The sequence below is a fragment of the Mastacembelus armatus genome, chromosome 17 (assembly GCF_900324485.2).
Source record: "Mastacembelus armatus chromosome 17, fMasArm1.2, whole genome shotgun sequence".
Classification (NCBI taxonomy): Eukaryota; Metazoa; Chordata; class Actinopteri; order Synbranchiformes; family Mastacembelidae; genus Mastacembelus; species Mastacembelus armatus.
Genome location: NC_046649.1, coordinates 8,738,411 through 8,757,300, shown reverse-complemented (window position 1 = coordinate 8,757,300; position 18,890 = coordinate 8,738,411). Strand labels below are relative to the sequence as shown.

The 18,890-nt window shown below is 43.5% G+C and overlaps 2 protein-coding genes across 5 annotated transcripts in view; both read left to right on the top strand.

Annotated features, from left to right (window-relative positions):
- The window catches only part of LOC113134803 (cAMP-specific 3',5'-cyclic phosphodiesterase 4B-like), a 43,467-nt gene extending 36,192 nt beyond the window's left edge, over positions 1-7,275 (top strand). The window contains exons 10-18 of the mRNA XM_026314324.2: positions 1,135-1,228; positions 2,534-2,736; positions 2,827-2,925; positions 3,325-3,489; positions 3,841-3,940; positions 4,172-4,326; positions 4,448-4,570; positions 4,666-4,848; positions 4,942-7,275. Of these exons, the coding sequence (XP_026170109.1) occupies positions 1,135-1,228; positions 2,534-2,736; positions 2,827-2,925; positions 3,325-3,489; positions 3,841-3,940; positions 4,172-4,326; positions 4,448-4,570; positions 4,666-4,848; positions 4,942-5,310 (1,491 nt within the window). The 3' untranslated portion in view covers positions 5,311-7,275. The remainder of the gene's footprint in view (positions 1-1,134; positions 1,229-2,533; positions 2,737-2,826; positions 2,926-3,324; positions 3,490-3,840; positions 3,941-4,171; positions 4,327-4,447; positions 4,571-4,665; positions 4,849-4,941) is intronic.
- A 6,294-nt stretch (positions 7,276-13,569) lies between these two features.
- fzr1b (fizzy/cell division cycle 20 related 1b) lies at positions 13,570-18,851 on the top strand. Of its 4 annotated transcripts, XM_026313427.2 has the most exons (14): positions 13,570-13,913; positions 14,077-14,258; positions 14,778-14,879; positions 15,005-15,068; positions 15,188-15,315; positions 15,819-15,901; positions 16,005-16,188; positions 16,273-16,338; positions 16,450-16,552; positions 16,787-16,968; positions 17,123-17,356; positions 17,599-17,703; positions 17,891-17,983; positions 18,284-18,851. In XM_026313427.2, the coding sequence occupies exons 2-14, from the start codon at positions 14,181-14,183 to the stop codon at positions 18,323-18,325; spliced, it is 1,464 nt and encodes a 487-aa protein (XP_026169212.1). In that variant the 5' UTR covers positions 13,570-13,913; positions 14,077-14,180; the 3' UTR covers positions 18,326-18,851. The 4 variants fall into 4 exon arrangements, with proteins under 4 accessions (XP_026169212.1, XP_026169211.1, XP_026169213.1 ...); XM_026313426.2 differs by having other exon boundaries at positions 13,570-14,258; XM_026313428.2 differs by lacking the exon at positions 14,778-14,879 and having other exon boundaries at positions 13,570-14,258.
- Positions 18,852-18,890: the final 39 nt, after the last annotated feature.

Here is an 18,890-nt window from a genome sequence, read left to right as displayed (position 1 = left end):
TGCCACAGGGGACTCTGCAGCTTGAGCGCCCCTTCTCCTCCTCCTCTCTGCCTTTCTCCGTCCCTCCTTTCCCGTCTTCCATGCTGGGCTTGGTAAGGCTGGATATCCCCCTGCATGTCACTGGATAACATTTGGATGGTGACAAAAGGAGATAGAGGTTCAGAGAGACGGACGCAGGCAGGAAGAACAAGAAAAAAGGAAAGGAAATATTGACTGCATTCAGGGGGATTCCAGCACTCTCGCCAGCAGCAATCCTGGATGACAGTGGGCGACGCTATGTGGAGGTGCATTTGGTTGGAGATGTAGGGGTCTGCCACAGCCCCTCTCCAGAGAGTTCGGCTGAGGCATTTTTACCGTAGTCGACCTTTGGAAGGTGGCGATTCAGTGACGCCTCGAGCTTCAAGCTAAAGGCTGAGCTCAGCCTTGGGGGTCCACTCAGAGAGGAGCATACAGGGCTTCTGCTGGGGAGCACCAGGGGCTCAGCACAGCTCAGCATCATGCCTGAGGCCAATTACCTGTTCTCTGTGTCCTGGGGATACATCAAGGTCTGTCCCAGAGGACAAATGGCAAAGACGAGACTGTGTGCGTGTGTGTGTGCGTGTGTGTGTGTGTGTGTGTTGGCTGGTTGGGTGGGTGGTTGTGGTGGTTCATGTTGTTTCACTGCAGCTGGTGAAATGTCTCACATTACCCGCATTGATTTTGTTGTGTTTCGATTACACACTTGAAAGTGCCTGATTACGTGAGCCTGACTCTGTGATCGTACTTCAGCTCAGTGGCTGCATTTGCTGAAGAAAATCTGCCGCATTTCGTTTTCCTGGAGAATGCATAAACATTACTAATCTGTATATTGCAGATTATGCTTTACTGTATATTGTTTGTTGAAATGTTATGCAGTCAAGATTCTTTGTGTTTGACTCAAATCAGAACCAAAGAAGACACAGACCTTATATGGCGCATAAAAAAATAGGCCATGTTCCCATGGGATATATTCCAGGGGATAACAGGAAATGCTTTTTTCATCTGCTTAGACACAGCAGTAAAATTATTTAATTAATATGATTTTAGATTTTTGGTGTATCATTATTGTATAGTCATAAACATAATCAAATGTATGTCTTATCTTTTTCACTACAGTTCAAGAGGATGCTGAACCGAGAGCTAAGCCACCTGTCTGAGATGAGTCGCTCAGGCAACCAAGTGTCAGAGTACATCTCCAACACCTTCCTAGGTGAGCGCTGCAGCACATATTCCTGCATAAATAACCACAAACACAAACCAGCCCAAAGGTACTCTAAACAAGCCTTCATCCTTTAGGAATGACATAGTGTGAATAGAGCATGTGCTGTGCGGCGGTGAAACTTGTAGTTGGTCTGCATCACAGCTCTCAAACCAGTCTGATCTGGTGTAGAGGAGGGAGACAGAGTCCCCTTACTCTGACTGCAGAAATGTGGAGGGAGGAGGGGGGGACTCTCAGGGAAGACTTCCCTCCAGAGAGATCAAGGCGAGAGAGAATGTTTGTATGCATACTCTGACATCAGGTCCGAACACACACTGTATTATTCATCAGGAGGACAGCAGTCCCTGTTAAAAGCACGGTGGTGTTTCGTGACTCACAGCCAGCTCGTCTGCCCTGCAAACAGCCTGTCAGGTTGTCCCTCAGCTTTTCCACCTTCATACCCAACTCACCCCACCGTCTCTTCTTTAAGGGGATGGGGGAAAGGGAAATGGCGCATAGAAACTAGATGTTTCCTAACAACAGAAGTGATGCAACGAAAGATATGTCTGCATGATAGAGCTGCTTGGGGAGAAGAGCACAGAGAGAAACTCAGCCTTTGAAGCTCAGCGGTTTTGTTGTCATCTGCATTGCAGCTAACACCTGTCAGGCGTAGAGAGATCATTTTCTTCCTGTTCTTTGTGGAGGATGCAGCTGAGGTTTTTTTCTCACTGTGGTGTATGCGGTGCACATACACAAGCCCAGGGAATCTTACAGTCACACACACACTCACACACTGTCAGCTGTGTGCAGGATGTGAGTCTCACTCAACCAAAAGAAAGGCTTGAATCACAAACAAACCTCCATACTAACGAGTCCCTCCTCTAAACATTTCAGCTTAATATGAGCAGGTTTTCTCTCTGATTGTGGAGGATTGTTATTACAACATGGTTCAGTTTCTCAGAATGCACCGGTGACTGAAAGGTAACATCTCATTCGCACTTTCTGACCCGTCAAGTCAATATGACATTCTCATTTCCTTGGAATGGGAATCATGTTACTGCAGTGAACAGAAATATATTTTTAGTGGCGAAGACTGCCACCGGAGGATTCCTTATTGGATAACTATTAGTGCAGGTACGTAGGCGCCAGAGGTCAACAATTTCCCCATGTTAAATTTGTTTACCAAGTACAGTGGCAACATAAACCAGGATGTTTTTCCAACAGCGCTGTTTTTTTGTCTTGTGATGCCTGTAAAAAAAAAAAAAAAATGAATAATTTAATAATCCCCCTCCCTCCCTCTTTATGTATTTTCCCCAGACAAGCAGAATGAGTTGGAGCTACCATGCCCAGTTCCCAAGTCTAGGGAAAGGAAGAGGAGGCAAGGCCAGCAGCAGCAGCAGCAGGGTGGGATGATGTGTCAGATCAGTGGCGTGAGGAAGGTCAGCCACACGCCCAGCATCACTGGGAGCACTAGCAATCGCTTCGGGGTCAAGACAGACCAAGAGGAATTGCTGTCAAAGGTAAGCAACGGACAGATTATACAGCTAAAAAAAACATGAAACTAATTTGTGTTATTGGCTGAAACTCTGAAATTCTGACCTCTGTAATAGGACCTGGAGGATATCAACAAATGGGGCCTGAATATCTTCGGGGTGGCCGAGCACTCCCACAACCGACCACTCACATGCGTCATGTACACGATCTTTCAGGTGAGTGTCCTGCCTCTTCATCCTCATCTCATTTTTCAAGCTCATGAAAAAGTGTAAAAGCATGTATTCATTACAAAAACAGCCAGGGAGGGCCCAAGGCACAGCCCGCCTCACTGTGTAGACTGTGTTCACTGTTAAGGACCATCTGCTAGAGGACCATTAGCAGATGAAATTTAAAACTATATTTTTCCAGCCTTTTCTGTAGTATATTATTTACAATTTGATTGTAAATATGATCATAAATATGATTTACAAATTGAATTTGAGATTGGATCATTAGTCTGTGGGCTAAATATATCTGTCTACATTGCTGTAGACTTTACGGAATCACGCCTCCCTGTTAATGGTCTTGTTTTTTTTGTTTTTTTTTTTCATTTTCTTCCCATGCGTCGCATGCAGGAGCGAGACTTGATGAGGACGTTCAAGATTCCAACAGACACCTTTGTGACATTCATGCTGACCTTGGAGAGCCACTATCACTCGGACGTGGCCTACCACAACAGCCTGCATGCTGCAGACGTAGCCCAGTCTACGCACATCCTCCTGTCCACACCCGCACTGGATGTAAGTCACTTCAAACATGTTTTGGTTGAGCGTCTGTTTTGTCATAATGGTGCTTGCACTTTTCATATTTTAATTGCTAAGTTGTTAATTACTCGTCCTTATCCAATTAATATATGACATCATTGAATTTAGCACCTTCGCCCACACCTACTTTACAAACTATTTACAATTTAATGGCTTGACTGGCATTGCCGTCAGTGACGCTGGCATGCCCATTGAACTGCATGCCTGAGAGAATGACACATGGAAGGATTGGCCTCTTGCTGCTCTAATACCATACCTTATTTGGACAGTTTGTTTATTATGAAAGCTCATCTCCTTTTATTCTTCTTCATATTCTTTGAAACACAGGCCGTCTTCACTGACCTGGAGATCTTGGCAGCCATCTTTGCTGCAGCCATTCACGACGTGGACCACCCAGGAGTGTCCAACCAGTTCCTCATCAACACCAGTGAGTCTTCTTTTGAACTTGTCTGTCACAGCAGGCAATAGCTCTGATTTATTTAGACTACATTTACAAAATAGGCAGAAATAAGTGCATGTTTTAATGGCATTTGACTCCAAAGGCAACAGTGTGGGCTTTTAAGGACCTTGTATAGTTACCATAGTTACCTGACCTCAGTTTTTAAAAGAAATCTAGAGCTCAGTTTAATTTCTCCTTCCCTGTGATTTCTGCCTTCAGACTCTGAGCTGGCTCTGATGTACAATGATGAGTCAGTGCTGGAGAACCACCACCTGGCCGTGGGCTTCAAACTGCTGCAGGAAGACAACTGCGACATCTTCCAAAACCTCACCAAGAAACAGAAGCAGACGCTCCGGAGGATGGTCATAGACATGGTGAGGAAATGTGGCTATTATCTGTTTGAGCCTGCAGACCAGTTTGAATTCTCTGAGTGATGTCTTGACTACTTCATTGCTCCTTTTCTTACACCATTCTTCACGGCTTTTTGGTTTCCAGGTTTTGGCAACTGACATGTCTAAACACATGAGCCTGCTGGCTGATCTGAAGACCATGGTAGAAACCAAGAAGGTGACCAGCTCTGGGGTCCTGCTGCTGGACAACTACACAGATAGGATGCAGGTCAGAGGCCTGATTTTTACACAGTAAATGTATGCACACACACACACACTTAGAGATACAAGATGTTTACATTGTTTATTTTTATTTTTTTACAGGTTCTGCGTAACATGGTTCACTGTGCAGACCTGAGCAACCCTACCAAGCCTCTGGATCTGTACCGGCAGTGGACAGACAGGATCATGGATGAGTTCTTCCACCAGGGAGACAGAGAAAGAGAGAGGGGGATGGAGATCAGCCCAATGTGCGACAAACACACAGCTTCAGTGGAGAGGACACAGGTAAAGAAGACACAAATCTAGCATTATAAATAAAAAGGTAATATTGTTGTTTGTCATTTTTACTGACATGAACACCCCCTTTTCTTTTTCCAGGTTAGCTTCATTGATTACATCGTTCACCCTCTGTGGGAGACATGGGCTGACCTGGTCCACCCTGATGCCCAGGACATCCTGGACACGCTAGAGGACAACAGGAACTGGTACCAGAGCATGATCCCCCAGAGCCCTTCCCCTCCCTTCTATGCCAGTGATGGAGAAGGAGGACCACATGGAGAGGTGGAGGGGGGACCTGTGGCGAGTAAATTTCAGTTTGAACTGACTCTGGATGACCAGGGTGGGGACAGGGAGAGCAGGATGATGGACACAACTGAGGCATGCGAAGGTGTGACACTCAGCGAGCAGCTCTCTCATCAGGATGGAGTAGAAATGACAGCATGCGACGTGTCGCCAGCGGAAACATAGCTGAACTTATGGAGCTGTTACAGTGCAGCAGGGTTCGATGTTTTGGCTAAATTCATTTTATTGCAGTGGAGCAATCCTGCAATCTGGCTCTTTGAAGCTGCCTGGCTAGTAGGGCCTTACTGAACGTGGGGCACAATTGCAAATGAGGCTTGGAAAACCTGTGGCAGTTTGTTTTAAAGCCCCGTAGCAGTGAGCTGAACAAATGTAGCCTCTGATCTTTGGACTGGACTGCAGAGCAGGCTCACTTCTCGAAGACAAAGAGGGTGGACGATGAATCCGTGTACTGGGACAAGTAAAGGAATCCAAACTTGCACTTCAGGACATTTTTTTCTGTTCATTTAGATTCTTTGTATTGTGTCTCAATTGGATGCCACCTGGTATGTGTCCAAAACAAACTACTGGTCAGCAAGTTATTTGTAACCAAGTAGTTTTTTTTTTTTTTTCTAACACTTGTTGAAAAAAAAGTTGTGTGCCTTTTTTCTTTTTTTTTTTTACAATCTTGTCTTTTTGTAAATGTTTTTATAATTTATTGAACACGTTCACGTAGCTGTAAAATGTGTCAGATTTTCTACGAAACAAAAAACATTTTTGTCTCACAGTCTTCCTGATGTTCTGGCAATAGTATAAGCTTGTTCTCACAAAAACATTCAGTGGATGTATTTCTAAAATCAGTCAACTTCCCAGCACAGTTTGCACTTTGTGGAATACAGCAGGATGAAGAGAGCGTAGAAAACATCAATCATTTACAAGAGACCAGAAAACTAAAATATTTTGAATAAACCTTTTTTCTAATAATTAATTTCATAATTAAATAACTCATAGATTCATTGAAAGTCAAAAATATGTACTTGAGCTCAAAATCATCTAAAAAACAAATCCACCAAAGATCCTTTAAAGGAAGCACTTTCCTGTAGCTAAAGAAAGAGTTCAGGCAAACAAAAGCTAAAAAAAATATCTGTTAAAAATCCCATAACCTCATGTTGTGCTGAGCTGTGCCAATATGGGAAATTTGTTCCCACCTTGAAATTCCCCTTTTTTCGTCAGCTCACACACACACACACACACACACGCACGCACACCTGTTGTGGTTAAGAGCATTCCACTCTCGGGAATACGTTTTACACCATGACTCATTTTGAACTCTGAATGACTGTAAGACTGCGTGCACATTTGAAAAGACACCTGTCCGTGATATAATTTTATCTTGTAGTTTTGTATTCCAGCACTTTGATCATGTCGACAGTTCTGCAGCTGGTTGCTGAATCTGTCCAACACTACCTTAAAGGTACCACATTGTAAGGTGCAACCTTCCGAGCGTGAGTGAGGTCAATATCGTGTCACGACATGATAACCCCCACGTGTGCATGTGTGTCTGCGTGTGTCTGTGTGTGTGCATGTGAGAGTGTATGTGGTTTATCAGTTGCACAGACCTGTTGCACCCAGCTGTGTTGTGCTGACCCTCCCGCTGTTTGTAACGGTATATTTATTATCTTTTCCTTGTACATGATAATATTAGTATTGATTGATAATATTCACTGTGTATTTGTTATTATTTATATGCACTACCACATGTCAAATGACAGTTTGACTGAACTTGTCTGGTGGTTCTTATTTTAGTGTATTCAATGGACAGTTTTCCTCTAAGACCATAACATGACGTTATGCAGTTCGATTCTGACAAATGTTTGGTTTGAAATTCCAGCCAGAAATATTTGTACAGTTTAAAGTTTGAAGCTTTTGTTCTTGTCCTCTTTTCCTGACGGATTATGAAGGCTGGATATTTACTGCAGTATACTGTGTACGGTGACGGGTCATTGTACAGCTATTGGAATATTTGCTGAAATATATAACATTGTTTCAAATGTATTTTTTCAGTGTTTTCCTCACAATATATTGTAAAATGGTGTATGTTGTGCTCAACAAATGTTTTTATCAGATTATTAAAATGGGCATGTATTAGAGAAAGTTCTCGTCTGAGTGTTAATGGATCAGCAGATAGCAGAGAGTTAGCGAAACATACATCAGTATTTTTTATAATTTTCTAATCATCCTCACTTCAATCTGGAGAGTGACTAATGAATTGTTAAATATTTTAACCTACATATGACTGAAAAGGCAGCCAGGTGTGTTTCCTACAGGTTCCTCCAGTCCAACTTGATTCTGCAAATACAATATACAAATGAATGGGGTTTAGCTCACGTCATGGTTCCAGTTTTGCAGCTGTAAGGGGAAAAACAGGTGTAAATGAAAGTTAAGTTATTACCCTTATTGCAATAAATTGCATTACCACCCAAAGTGCACACATACAGCAGTGAACACACACCCGGCGCAGTGGGTAGCCGGTGCTGCAGTGCCTGGGGAGCTGTTGGGGGTCTGGTGCCTTGCTCAAGAGTCTCACCTCAGTTGTGATATTGAAGGTGGACAGGGTGCTCGTTAATTCCTGCAATTTTCAGGTTTCAAGTCCAACTCCCTATCCATTAGGCCATGACTGCCCCAAGAAAGAAAGAAAGAAAGAAAGACAAAGACAACTTAACTGCAGTGACATCTCCTCCCTCTGATCTAAGTTCAGTGTTTCTGGACACCAAGCCAGCAATGTAAACAGGAAAGGTAGAGATAGTGAAGCTATGTGCTGTGCATTCATTCTCCCGTGGCTGTGAGCACTTTGACCCAAACAGATAAGCATGTGGATTACACGATCAACAGGAGAGCACGCAGAGTAAAAATACCATGAATCCACAGAGTAAGTGTGACAAAGCAGAGGAGGGGAGGGCAAAGACACTTACTGATATAACTTCAACTCTGCTGCTCACACTGAGCTCAGTCACACTCCTGGAAATGTGTAATGACTATTATTGTTTTGATGGTGATAAACCTTGATAAATATTTTTATTGTAGTTAGTTCTCAGCTCAGCTCCTGAAACCCAGACTACCAATCTTTGTTTTTTTTTTTTTGCTGCCAGGTATTAGGTCACCAAGGTTTGAAAAGCTTAGCTATGAAAACTACATGGTAGGACAGAATTGACAGTAGTCATGAGCCAGGAACTCTGATCAATAAGCCCTTTGTTCTTCATGCAAAGTGTACTAACATGGAATGTACTGCATGTACTTCATGTACTTCATGTAATATTTAATTACTGGCCCAAAGGTTACAATGTGCAGAGTATGTTTGAGACAATACTCCCAACCCCACCTTGTTTATTGTGGGGTTGGGAGATGTCTAGATGACCGCAGGAAACCTGAACCACCTTCTTCCTTCAGATTCAGCAAAAAAGAGGTCAATGTTTATGGTAAACACTGGAGCAGACAGGGACCGGCAGTTTCCATGGTGGTGGTCCCCACTGCCATAGCAATGGGCAGTGAGTTTGTTTGAAACTCTAACACTAGTCTTGTGGTCTGTCAGTGACTGACGTCAGCAGGGTGAACGTGGACTTCCCCGGCCCCGGCAGCGGTGTCTGTGAACCGCCTGGATTCAGGCTGGACCGGAGGAGCTCTCTGCCAGTGGGTCCAGTTGACAGCCAATCAACCTCCTTTCTCCACTCTACCAACCAGGCCATGAAAGGGCCCGGGGCCAAGGCTAGAGAGGAAGAGAACCACTTCCAGCCAAACAAACCAGCTCTGCCCATATTCACTTTATAAAAACAAATGTCTTCCCAGAGTTTCTCTGGGCCAGCTGCTGAATGTTTTTAGTTGGGTTGACATTGAGGACTGAAGTCAACGGGCAGTCTGTGGGAGGATTACAGCTAATATGGGGCATTCCAGGGTAATTCAATAGAAGCCCGGGCGTGTGTGGACATGGCAGAGATCAGCTCAGAGTAGCTGAGACAGGTAAGGAAGTGAGCTGAAGCACACACTTCTGCCTTGACAATGATGAATATGGAAAAGCTCAGATGAGACAGTTAGCTTCCTCTAAGGCCTCTTGTATGTGGGTGTATGTGTGTCTTGTGTTTCATGGAAGCTAAAGGACAATAACAGGATGTATCCTTCCCAGAAAATGTCACAAATCATTAAGTTATCAAACATGGTGGCAGTCATCATAGATATGCCATTGTTTCTCTGACTGTGGTCCTGTCTTTGGATGGAGTTGGCTCAAATCTCTTCAAACACATAGAATGTGTATGGCAGCAGTTATAAAACACACAGAATGAGCAAATGCAGGAGAAATGTCAAAACTAACCCCAAATATACCTCGTTTTTCTGACCTTGTTTATGAGGTAAAGGGTGCCCAGTATGCAGTATTTAACATTAAACTTTTATGGGAAAATTTAATAAAAACATCTTATTATGATTTTTGGGTAACGAAGGCATTTTTCTTATGAAACTGATTTATTCTTTTGAAAAAAAAACAAAAAAAAAACACTTGCATTGGATGTATGTGATTAAAAAACAGGCAGCTAAGAAGAGCTGTAATCCTGAGTTGAAAACACTTGCCCGTGTCTCATCACATTTAATCACGATGCATTTAAGGACGGGACACTAGTGTGACATTTGTGCTGACTCCTCAGGGGTCTTCACCCAGATTGCGGCCAGGCTGGGAAGTGTTCAGACATGGAAGGGAACATCCCCGTGGGGACACAGAAGCACACAAGACTGCACTGTCATCCTTATTTGTCAAAAAAAAAAAAAAAAAAAAAAAATCACTTCTGGCGGGATCACACATCCATGATCAAAGGTGACACATTTGGACACGTGCATGTTGAAACACATACACATGCTGATCTTGTATGACATTGTTTGAGATGAACACATGTAACCCTGGTAGATGAAGGAAAAGAGAGAATAGGGATCACTGACTCTGCATGCACCTATGCCATCACCAGATATGTGATTCTAAAAGAAGTGGCTAAGTGTGTACTTTCATAGATAGTGTCAATGTCAGTGAACAGTTTTCTGACTAATAATTCATGAATAAATAGCTTTTCTCTGTGAAATTTGGCCTGTTCAAATAACATTTACTGCAAATATCCGTCTCTTGATTTGGACCAGCTCAATAAATGACCTCATTTGACTCCAGGACAAAGAGAGAAGAAAGGGGGTGGGCATGCAGCTCTGTAGCTCTCTTAATGTGTCAGAGTAAGCCGGTGCGTGGGAGGAGATGTTCAACATGCACTGCAGTGGCACAATCTGTGGTAGAGGCAAAGAAACAGAGAGAAAAAGGATAAGATGCCTACAAAATCTGAAAATATCAACCATGCTGCATCTACAGTGGTGAGATAAACAAATCGTTCCCACTGCAAAACTCATCAGATGACTTTAAGAGATCATGTACATTTAAGCCTACGGTCTGAATCTCGATCTGACCTGGGGGCTGGATCGATTCATATTGCCCTCCTCACCAAAGCCTCACTGTCTACTTAAAAAAAAATCCTTTATATTGTTAAAAAGTCTGTGAAACCAATAGGATCCTGCAGGTGGTGTAAGGGTTTTCAATGGTGTATCTGCCTGATCAGACAACATGTGGCACTGCTGGTATGGTTTAAAGATAAGATTGTTGTTTTACAGTAATACCTTGTCTTACAGACCTCAGTTTATAATAGATCAGCACTGCCTTTTCCATGACAGCTTACTGTGATAGGATCAGAACAATAAAGCGCCACATTAGCCTGTGTTCAACACCTACAGTACAGTGTTACAAAGCAATTCATTTTCAGACTGAAACTATTATTTTCCCAGTCATCACGCAAGAAATGACATTCATCAGAGTCCCATTGTTGTTTTGTTATGAATTTCAGCAAGCGTCTGGCTTGCAAGCACTGTGCCTGTGTGCCCACTGAACTGCTCCATATTACAGGAGTGATAAGGCCGCAGCATTTCCCCCTCCACCCCTGACCAGCACTGACAGCTGCTCTACACCCTGAGACACTGCCCTCCACGTCGGCATCAGGCTTCTCAAATGTGGGCTTGGCAGCACGTTGCTCTGTACAGCCAGAGGATGCAGATAAGAGAGCCTGTTGTGACTGAGCTGCCCAAAAGCAAATGTTGATGATGTTTAGATAGCTCTTACTAATCCTGGTGTTTGTGTGGTTGCACGTACGCACGTGTACACATGATACACTGTACATGCCTGAAGTGTATAAAGGTGGTGTACAGTTGTGGAAAAGTGCTCATATGCTCTGTTTAAATAAAAGTACAATTGAAAAATCCATTGTTACAAGTAAAAGTCTGGCACTAAAAAACCTGTAAAAGTAAAGACGTTCTAAAATGTTAAAAGCTTTAATTATACATCAGTTTTTTATAACAGTATGTTTTCATCCAAAATCTTAAAAAACATAAAAACTAACCAGCAGGTATAGTTTCTACAGAAATATAAAGCAGCATTAAGCACTGAGGTACTAAAGTAAAGTACGAGAGCCTTAACAGTGCATTGTCCACCTCTGATAATCTATGTGTATGTGTGCGCTGTCTACATGTGTCCACGGCCATCAGACTCTATAATTCCTCAATATAAACAATAACGCACACACACACACGCACACACACACACAACCCCCCCCCCCCCAAATTAATAATTAGTGAATTACTTTATTACTTTATTAACTTTACTTTATGAATTACTATTAATCAATATAACTTAAATAATCTCAAATTGAATAACTGCTGAAACAATTGAATTCCCCTTGGGGATTAGTAAAGTACTTCTTCTTCTTCTACATCGACAACAAAGGCACCATTTAGCCCAGAAAGGGAATCGGTGACAATCTATGGACATTGTCAGTGGGGCTTTCTTCAGGTCTACTGACGTACTGATGTAAATGTACACTGAGTGTCTCACAGTGTGTCAAGGGGCACCGTGGCAGACAGCTCCTACGTGCAGATCAGAGTGCCACCAAAGATGCCATGCCTCCACCCTACCATGTCAGGGAGTTTCATTAAAAACCCGGAAAGCAGCAGGCCAGTTTTCATGTCCTCTCTCCCTCCCTTGCAGTGATTTAGTGGCTCAGAATGAAAACCACACATGAAAGAGTTAAACCTTTATCTGCCTGTTTTGTTTGCTAAGTGAGCTCTGCTGTGGTATTAGCAAGGGGATGGAAAATGTTGGATTAGTAAGGCCAAATGTAAGATCTCTATTTACTTTGAAGCCGCAGTCACACTGGGCCCTCAGGCAAGCATGTGTTATCAATACTCTCACTTTAACACACACACACACACACACACACACACACACACACACACACACACAAAAGGTTCAGACTTTATACACAATGTGACAGGCTGGTTTTAAAAGTCAATTAAAATGTATTTACTGAACAAGCCATGACTTTCCCCTGTCTGAGTCATTCTGACCCTAAGTATAAATGTATTTAAGTAGCAACACTTCAATTTATTTCACTGAAGGAGATGAAATATAGAAATGATCATTCAGCTTTGCTCTTGCACCAGATTGACAAATATTTCATGTTTTATTCAATTCAATTTTAAATTAAATTTATTTGTATAACGCCAAATCACAATACAAATCATCTCAAGGCACTTTGCAAAAAACAAAGCTATGTATATATAAATATATAAATATGTGTATATGTATCAGCTCAGAATCAATTTTATAGTAAAAACGTGTAATAAAAATAGAAGTTATAAATGGATCAAGCCAAAAATCAATGTTAAGTATATAGTTTGTAATAAAGACAACATTAGCATACATTTTTTATGTTTTCAATCAGACTGCAGTTAACAGTAACACATCTCAGCAAGGAGGTTCTGGGTTTGGGTCCATCACCACCTGCAGCCCTGAAAGGATAAGTGGTAAAGAACAGATAGATGGAGGCATAGACAGATGAAGAGACAGTGTGCCCCTGGGCACAGATGTGCCTTTAACATGAGCAACAGCTTGACCAGTTTGTGTTATCTTGTTATTTAGCTTTGTGTCCCTTTGTAGTGTTTTTAACCACTTTGTATCAGTTTTTGCTTATTTTACATTTATTTATTCTTGTTTGTGTGTCTCTTTTTGTTGTTTCTCAGTTTTTTCTAATTGTTTTGTAGGCATCTGATTATTTTTTGTTTTTGGGGGTGGGAGATGAGTAGTCCCTCAAAAGTTGTCTGGTCTGGGGCTCCTAGGACCGTGGCCCTTTAGACCTCTTTAGTAATCCAGCCATGAATGGATGTTAATTTAAAACAAGCGTGTGTAATAAAGTGCAGAAAAAGTCAGAAAACATGTTCGCTGTGCAGCAGCGACCCCCTGTGGCCACAGAGGGGCACCGCCAAAGTGCGCCTTCACATGCAGTGCGCCCGTGTGGCCGGCGGGCGTCGCTGCTGAGCCCCGAGCACAGACAGCAGAAGTCGGCCAAAGAATTTCTGCTACAGCTGATTCCGTCGCCATCTTTGTCACGTAAATAAACAACAGCAGTGAGTCGCGGTGGCGTTTGGAAGACGAGCGACAGCATCCCCCTGCTCTTCAGCCGGAGATGACAGTCGACCTGCTCAGCTGAGCCGCCGTGTCCATCCATAAGGAAGCGTCGGTGTCGGCGTCAGCTGATGTGACACCGCTGGAAGACGGGCTGCGGTGTGCGAGAGCATGGTGCCATGACAACGGGGCGGCTGTCATTAGCACCGCGAAGCGTTTTAGCGACTTTACCCTGATGTCCGTCCGATTTGTGCCTGCAAGACACGTCAGTAGAGACTGAACCAGCACCACAACATAACTGTGGTGAAGTGCACTGACGGCAGGCTGAGCAGGCCGTGTGCTCACTCAGCCTGGACAGCTGTCTGTGTGTGTGGACTCTGGCTGTGATTTCACTCTGAGGTGACGCTAACCTGTTTTGTTTTTAATAGAGATGGAGATCCTTTGCGGATTTCCTCACCGGGAGGGAACGGAGGTTTAAAAAGGGGGCGGGGAGGGCAGCACAGGGGCCTTGCTGCTCGCCAGCCCTGAAGAGATGGACCAGGAGTACGAGAGGAGGCTGCTGAGGCAAATCAACCACCAGAACCTGCCGACGGAGGCCCGGCTGTCAAAGGTGAGGGAGCAGCCTGGACCATTAGCAGAAATGCAAATGCTGGTGCATCCTACACTAGATACTACTATATGTTCTCAGTGTAACACAGACTGACTGATGTGAGTGGATGTGACAGCTGGGTGAGTCTGTCTGTATCCCATGGGACATGTAGTTGTGCTCATCCAAACACAGTGGGAAGAGCAGTAAGCTAGAAATTCTAGGGCTTGTGAAAAATTGTAAGCAATAACCCTGCTGGATCTTTAAACAGGGTGGCACTGTGGTGCAGTGGTAAACACTCCTCACTCCTCACAGCGAGCACCCACCATGTCGTGTCCATAAACACCATGTCTAAGTGGATTTTCTCCTAGTTCTCCAGTTTCCTGCCACAGTCCAAACACATTGCTCTTCATCAGTGTGAGTGTTTGTCTCTATGTCTGAGCCCTGTGATAGACACACACTTGACCCTCTACAGGATAATCAGTATTGCCAATGGATGGAGGGAATCGTGATGGATTCACTGTCTCTCTCTGATCACCCTAGTGTGTAAGTGCTACCTGCAGTCCTGTCAGTGTTAAGTCAGGGGACCGCTTCATCCCCACCCGCGCTGGGAGCAACTGGAGCATCAACTTCCACTACGCCAATGTGAGCAGTTTGTTAGTTTATCCACTGAGGCACTTGTTCTCTTGTTGGATTGTTTCAGAAGGACACGTACAGGTCAGTACTCAGCACCATGATCACAGTTAAAGAACCTTTTCTTTTCTCCGCAGGAGAACTGTCGCTCTCCCAGTCAGAACCATAAATCAAAGGATGCAAGTTCAGATTCAAGCAAAGGTCAGAAATCCTCAGTGGGCAGTTTCATGTAAAGTTTTTTTTGTATGTATAATTTGATTAATTCTGGGTCATACCTGTTCACCATCTATGTTTCCATCACCACTCTGCCACCCCTCCAGATGCTGTGGCATATGCTGCCCTGTTGAGGAATGAGTTGCTGGGAGCAGGGATAGAGACTGTGCCAGACCCTCACACAGATGAACGGCGCCATGCGGCCCTCTCTCAAGACTCTCACAGTCTTTTTAGGGTAAGAGTCTTCAGTTCCAGAGTTTTGTGGTAGCACCTCTTTGTACATGCTCCATTATCTGACGCACTTTTTTACTTGATGACGTCTGAGATGGTTTGGATGACTAAATCACTGAAAGAGTTATATTAACACATCTTTGACTATTTTAACTTTAAATGTTAACATTTAAAGCTACATATTAAAATGCATTAACAGCAGCAGTACATATGATCTGTATAATGTTTTTAGTAAGAAGTCTGCAAAATATCTGACTGCATTTGTGTAAATCATGCATTTCCAGAGACAACGAGGGGAATTTAAGGAATATTTTATTGGAGACAGATTTTTGACCAATTATTGTGATGAAGCACATTTAACTGAACAGAGTCTAAATTGAATGGCTTCTAATCTGGATTAGACTGAATAAGTAAGAAGACAGCTGAAAGAAGTAGAAAAACTCACCTAAGTTCAAATGATCGTCAGTTTCTGCTTCATGTGTTTGTTCTTGTGTTGGTTCTCCTCAGTACACTGTTCACACTAGGAGAGTGCCTTTCGATAGCGATAATGAAGTCTCGCCATACTCCCTTTCTCCACTTAGTAACAAGAGGTATGGTCTCACCAGCTGCAGTTTGAACAGACTGAATGCTTCAGCTTTGTTCTTGAATTCTGGCTAGTTAACCTTGTCCATCTCTTCTTGGTGTTTCTGGAAGTCACAAGCTGCTCCGCTCACCTCGTAAACCAGCCCGTAAGATTTCCAAGATCCCTTTCAAAGTGCTGGACGCTCCAGAGCTGCAGGACGACTTCTACCTCAACCTGGTAGACTGGTCAGCGGGAAACTTACTCAGTGTCGGCCTGGGAGCCTGCGTCTACCTGTGGAGTGCCTGCACCAGCCAGGTTAGAGGAGTCTGATTCACATATAGCCTTCATTAGCACTGGCTTTACAATATTAATAAAATGATGTGCTTTGTGTCCTGACAGGTGACAAGGTTATGTGACCTTTCAGTGGATGGAGACTCCGTTACATCAGTTTGTTGGAATGAGAGGGTGAGCTGCCGTTGTTGAATCTATTAATTATGTATCAGAGTAGCATGAAAGAATATAACTGTTTGTAGAACAGAAAGAATTGGAAAATAACTTTGTCTCTGGTCCGCCCAGGGGAGCCTGGTTGCAGTTGGAACCCACAAGGGTTACGTTCAAATCTGGGATGCAGCAGGAGGGAGGAAGCTGACCAGTCTGGAGGGTCACTCAGCTCGTGTAGGTCAGTTGTAGCTGAGGTGAAGTGGGATTACACACACTGCTGGTTAAAGTCTGTTTGAGTCTGAGATTTTACATTAGACTTTTAGCAGTTAAAAGTCCTAAATTTCATTATTTGTAGTATATTGTGAGAATATTGTACCACCCAACATGGGTATGCCATGTACGAAATGCCAGATGGATGTTTGATAGCCACACTGAAATGTCAGATCCTCCCCTCCTACTCTTTGTACCCAAGGTGCCCTGGCATGGAACGGGGAGCAGCTGTCGTCGGGAAGTCGGGACAGAGTGATCCTCCAGCGGGACATCAGAAACCCCCCTTCTGCCGAGAGGAGGCTGCAAGGTCATAGGCAAGAAGTATGTGGTCTGAAATGGTCTCCTGACCACCAGCACCTCGCGTCTGGGGGCAACGACAACAAGGTAAGAGAATTTAAAACTTTTTAGTCTGTGATTTTTGAGTGAATTCAACAAAACTCTTCTAGGTTAACACCCTGAGACTAATTTAAGTAACATATGAGAGTAAAAGTGAACTAGTCAGCCTTCAAGATCCTGGTCCTTATCTTTTCCTGGCCAGCTGCTGGTTTGGAACAGCTCCAGTCTGCTCCCAGTGCAGCAGTACAGTGATCACCTGGCAGCGGTGAAGGCCATTGCCTGGTCCCCCCACCAACACGGGTTGCTGGCGTCAGGGGGCGGCACCGCCGACCGCTGCCTGCGCTTCTGGAACACACTAACTGGTCAGGCGCTACAGAGCACAGACACTGGGTCGCAGGTCTGCAACCTGGCATGGTCCAAGCATGCCAACGAGCTGGTGAGCAAGCACACACTTATGAATGTACATGCCACCCTGCAGATGCAGTCTCTGTATACAGATAAGGACCAGGTCTTAGGTAGTAACTAGAGGTTACGCACATAATAATGAGCCCAAACCATGATGTTCATTGTGTAATGTTCAGTTTTTGTTGGCACAGTACAGGTGTCGCTGTACTTCCAGTCCAAGTAGAAATATATGTGTTTTGAAAATTAAGTTGTCGTTGCTTCCTTTCTGTGAAGGTGAGCACTCACGGCTACTCTCAGAACCAGATCCTGGTGTGGAAGTACCCATCACTAACACAGGTTGCCAAGTTGACAGGGCACTCCTACAGAGTCTTGTACCTGGTAAGACTGCAGGTTGGACTGAATAGCAACCAGCTCATATCTGCTTTTAGTTTCTGACATGAATGGGAAGAATTGTGTTTCCAGTGTTTTCACATTACAGATTAAACAATCAAGGCAAAATTAATTGGCTGCTGTTTGGATGATTGAATAGATTGTATTCATTTTTTAAACAAACCTCCTTTTTCAGGCTGTGTCACCAGATGGGGAGGCAATAGTTACAGGAGCTGGGGATGAGACACTACGTTTCTGGAACGTCTTCAGCAAGACACGCTGCACAAAGGTACTGTGGATTTGTACTTCTAGAGATAAATGAGCCATTTTTCACAGGCCTGACACATTTTGGTGAAAGCAGTGAGTGATACCTTAATTGGAGCTGAGCTAAACCATATTATCAGCCTGAGTCGATGAAATATCAGTTTAAGAGTTAGCTTCAACTGATTTCTTGATTTGAATTTTGTTAATTCAATTTTAAAGATATTTAAATTAATGATTTTTCAGATGTTAAATATGGTTAGTAGAGGGAGGGGTTTAAGAGAGATTGCATTTTAATTTATTTGACCTAACTTTTTGTTTCCCTCAGGAATCGAAGTCAGTGCTGAACCTTTTCACAAGAATACGATAGAGAACGTCCTGGGTTAGGACTGTTTCAGAAGATTAATGAGGTGTGGTTGAACTGCACAGTCGCCCATTAACACACACAGTAGCCCTTAGTCATCTCAGAACCACCCCCACAACCCACCGCTACCCCAGGACTTCACGTCAACTTTTTCTATCGTCGGTGCAACAGCAACTTCCAACAACTGCCATCCCTCACAGTGACGTCACTGATTAAAACAAATAGTAAAATCAGCAGTCCATTGTCAGCACATGTTGTCTGCTTAAAAAGCTTGGTTTTGTCTTCTTTTCTGTTGTGCAAGTGATCAAATTGTTTTACTATATATCAGCAGAAGTGTACATGTACAAGAGTTCTAGGCTATGTAATGTAATGACGTCACATTTTTAAAAGGCTCTCCTTTGTAACAGAAAGAACAAGCCTGGCTCGGGTGGGCAGGGTTTCTATATTTTGATAATGTGTGAATATGATCTACGCCAGTATACAACAGAAGAAAAACAATAAATAACTGAACACACACAGCTGCTTGAGCAGCTGGAAAAAAAAAAACCAAAACATCTGTTTATTGGTGTTG